This window comes from Physeter macrocephalus, unplaced genomic scaffold (genome assembly GCF_002837175.3).
Source record: "Physeter macrocephalus isolate SW-GA unplaced genomic scaffold, ASM283717v5 random_1697, whole genome shotgun sequence".
Taxonomy (NCBI): domain Eukaryota; kingdom Metazoa; phylum Chordata; class Mammalia; order Artiodactyla; family Physeteridae; genus Physeter; species Physeter macrocephalus.
In genome coordinates this window covers 12679-16890 of record NW_021146551.1, presented here as the reverse complement: position 1 = coordinate 16890, position 4212 = coordinate 12679, and the positions used below count along the sequence as shown (strand labels likewise).

The window sequence follows — 4212 nt, the reverse complement described above, 5'->3', positions numbered from 1 at the left end:
TGAATTCAGTTGAGGCTGAGTAACTGCTTCCCTAGTAAGACTCCCTAATGGTATTTGCCAGGTCCTTATTGGAGGATTCATCCATGTTTATGTTTTGTTCTGTGCATTTAGAAACATTCTTCTGAGAAAGGGGTACAAAGGCCTGGCCCCGTAACAGCCAGCGGCATCTCCAGTGGTGTCTGTGGCATCATCGTCAAGGTCAAGGGCTCCCTGCTTCTAACAGTCTTTCTCTCTGTCAGTTTTTCTTCCTTCGCTTTTGCACCAGGCTGGGTCTCGCCCTGGGCGTTTCCAGTAACTGCTGAAGACCCGGGGCCTCTGTTCATCAGCCTGCCTTGGGATTCACTGGCCCCCGGCCTCTTGCTCTGCCCCCACGTGTTAGCTGGTCCCTGGGGGCAGGTGGGCACTTGAACGACGCAGCCTCCAGTGGACGATAGTTAAGAAGCAAGGTCCTCCCCATGGGAGCGATGACTCACTGCTGTTTCTGAGAGTGTGGACTGCGGTGCAGAGGGACGGGGCGGCCTGCAGTACCTGCCCCCGGCTCGAACCCTCACACCTCTGCCAGCCGGGCACTCCCCTCTGCCTCTCCAGCCCGCAGGCAGCTGTCGGAGCTTGCGGAGAGCAAGCTTTTGGTGGGAAGGTCTAAGTTACTGCGGCTCAGTGATTTGTTGATCCTCAAACCTCCACAAATATTACTTGGAGCCGAGCTATTGTCTCTGCGTTTCCTTTTCCGAGTGGGTGGGAGCTGCATTGGAAGCTGCAGTGAATGAACTCCAACAGGAGGCTCGGCTGATGCTGTCTGTGCTGTGTTTCTTCCCCAGCTCCAGAAGAAAAGGAGATCATTAAAGGCCAGTATGGAAGGCTCACTGATGCTTATGGCTGCCTGGGGGAGCTCAGGTTGAAGTCCGGTGAGTACCCACTCCTAGGGGCAGCAGCTGTCAGACCCCCCTGGTAGATAGATTTCTGGTGCCGGGCAGAGCCTCTCATGTTAGTGTGGAAAGACTGTGGGATTTAGGCGTTGTGTTTTAACTGTTAGCATCTTTTAAAATGTTTCTTTCGCTGAGCCAGCTCCTCCAGGCTGGGGAGGAGGCCCAGGTGAGCGCAGCCTGGTCCTCAGCTGCCAGTGCTGCTTCCTGCCCTGGATGCAGAGGGCGTGCACCTTCATCGTGTGCCCACCAGGATCTAAGGGTTTCCAGCCTGGTCTGGAGGTGGAGGGGTCAACCCAGGGGCTTGTTGACTGTTTACAAGAGATCTGTGTTCCAGATGGGGTGGAGGTCAGAGGCCCGGAGCCCCTGGACTTGCTGGGTGTGTCTTGAGGGAGAGGAGCTGGGACGGGGCGTTGTTGGCAAGGAGAGAAAAGCCACCAGCACGCGACCGTCGGGCACCAAGGGTGGGTGTGAGCGAGAGCGAGGGAAAGAGCTTCGGAGCTGGGCTGCGTAGGGTGACTAGAAGGGGCAGAGAATGACAGGAGCGAGTGGGCATCCTGCTCGGTGTGACACTCGAGGGGCTGAGCCGTAGGCTGGGGTGGGGTGTCACCGCCTCCGTGGGGGACCACTGCGTCACCTCTGCACTCCTGGACCTCTTGGGAGCCCTGGTGCCCTTCTGGGGCTGCAGCCCCCGTGTCCTTCCTCCCCTCTCAGCTGCCTAGTTTACAGCTGAGTGTCTCCGAGGACCTATGGGGCCAAGACCAGAGCAGGCTGTGAGTTTACCAAACGCAGGCTCTTCCCGAGCTGAGCCCATGCATCTCCACATGCACGGAGCAGCTGTTTTCCTGGATTGAGGATTTTGACAGCTGACGGAACAGCCCTGTTGTTTGCCATTACTTTTCTGGTCTTTTCTTTAGTGGGATGGTTTTTTTCTGAACTATGATGATGACATTGATCATCTCCCAACAGTGTTTAGGAAAAGCACTCGGTACCCACGTGACAAAGTGCATTTATTAAATGTCTCTTTTGTGCCAGTGGCTAAGTATACATTAGATCCTTTAATCCTAAGAACAAGTCAGTGTGATACGGTAGCTTTATCCTCCCTTTCAGTAAAGGAAACAGACTCAGAGGGTAAAAGAAACTTGCCTAAGAAGCTTAGGTAGGATTCAAACCTGGATCTAGCTGCCTCCAGACCCTTGCTTTTTTCATGAAGATGTGCTGCCTGCCAAGGGTTTCTATAGGTTTTTTCCCCTGCAGCGGTTTTTTTTTCTGAGATTGTGAAAAATTCCTGTGGCCTTTCCTCAGTCATGAGGATATGAGGATGACAGCTAACCTTACATGGTGCTTATTACTCTGTGCTAGCACTGTTTTAAGTGTTTTAATTTATTAACTCAGCTCTCCCAACAGCATATGAGGTAGGGACTGTTACTGGCAGAGAGCGTAAGAGTTGTATTTCATCTATGCTGTGACACATTTTTTATATTACAACACCTGGACATTTAAGATATGTAACAGTTGTTGGCATCTTAGTTATACTTGGCAGCATTGTTCTTATACATAACTTAATGGTCCATTTCTCATATGTCACTAGCCCAAAGTCGGGCAGTCCTCAAGTGGCGACTGGGTTTTAAACTCTTGCTTTCTGGCTGCAGGGGCTTCCTTCAACCACCAGGCTGTTCTATCCTGGAAGGAACAGAAAGGCTGAGATTTCAAGGCCAGGAAAGCAGTACCTTCCCCACATCCCAGGGCAAAGCTTTTCTTCCTGGGCTATGATTTGAGATCAGCTCCAGGGAACTCGTCCTAACTGGGAAGGGTGGCAGCCCCCAGAGACATTGTCCGATTGAGCCAGGGTGTCTGCGGGTGCCCAGCTGCAGCAGGCTCATCCCGGGGCAGGGAGTGGAGAGAGGTGACCAGCCCCTAAAGCTGCCCTGGACAAGGCCCTCCTCCCCGCCTGCAGCCCTCCACCCTCCCCTGAGGGGTGAGTGAGCACAACCTCTGGCCCCCAGCCCCCATTCCTGGTGTCCTCTGAATACCCTCAGCCCTGCCCACCAGTGTCACCCTGCAGGGTGGGCAGTGAGGGCTCCCTGAGCATGGTGAGAAGGCGTTTGACTTTTGGAATGTCAGGATTATTTGGCCTTTCTCAACACATTTCTGAAAGTGCCCAGGGTATCTGAAGGATGGAAGGACTGGGCCTTGTCATCGAGTTTTTCAGATTCCCTTTGGCTACACTGAGGAGTGTTTGGCTTTAACTTGAATTTCTTTTCCCACTGCAAGTCCCCACCCCAGGACTATGGTCTGTTTTGGTTTTTTCCCCACCTCTGGAGGGTGTCAGCAGCACAGAGTGAAATTCCAATTTTCCTTTGCTACCGAGACAACCAGCCCCAGTGGGAGTCGGCCGCCCCTTTTGATTTTCTTAGGCTGAAGGGCTCTGTACCGAGAGAGAGACTTTCCCCCAGGCTCTTAACTTGGGGCAGTTGTTCAGTTTCAATCTACCTCAGTGAAAATAGCCTTTTATGTTAGAAATTACGAAACATATACAGGTTCGTAGATTTTCGTGGAGAGCCAAAGTCCCTCCTTCCTCTCTGAAATGGCAGCAGGAAGGGGGTGGAGCCCCCGCAATAAGCGCCGGAGCTGGGCTTCCTGACACATACACAGTACAAAGCATAGAAAGTGAGAGTACAGTTATGGAAAGAATTTATCCCAATGATTATAGGGATTTAACTCCCTTTTCACCTAAGCTCTCAAGGTCTCCCTATTTCATAGCCTCAGGGGTTGAAGAAATTGAGGTCTCTAATGAATTGCATCTCCTGGAGTTGTGCAGTGCACAGCCTGTGAAACTGTACATGCCAGTCCTGTAAACCTTCCGCCAGACAGCCCTCCTCAAATCTAGTTTCGGCTTCTCAACAGACTGACCTGAGTTAATTTAATCTCTAATTTCCTCTAAAAGCAGGAAAACTGCCTCAAGTCTATCTTACATAGTTCTGAAGGGGCTTACATGAGAGAATGAACATGGACTGAACTTGGGTACTGAGTGTTGGGGGAGGCTGTCCTGCAGGGGGTGGGTCTTTCTGGGAGAACTAGGTGTGTGGCCCAGGCTGAGTGCCTTCAGGTCGGTGCCTCCTGGTGGTGGTGAGTCTGCACAGGCCAGCCGAGGGCTGACTTCTCTGGGCAGTCAGCGCACAATGGAACGTGTCTGGACAGGGAATTTTTTTTTTTTTTTTTTTTTTGTGGTACGCGGGCCTCTCACTGTTGTGGCCTCTCCCGTCGCGGAGCGCAGGCTCCGGACGCA

At 52.4% G+C, this 4212-nt stretch overlaps 1 protein-coding gene across 1 annotated transcript in view; it reads left to right on the top strand.

Annotated features, from left to right (window-relative positions):
* Window positions 1–808: 808 nt before the first annotated feature.
* LOC114485409 (synaptojanin-2-like) overlaps window positions 809–4212 on the top strand; it is a gene marked incomplete at both ends in the record, with an annotated part of 13708 nt that continues 10304 nt past the window's right edge. Inside the window, one exon of the mRNA XM_028486778.1 lies at window positions 809–905. Coding sequence (XP_028342579.1) covers window positions 809–905 — 97 coding nt within the window. The remainder of the gene's footprint in view (window positions 906–4212) is intronic.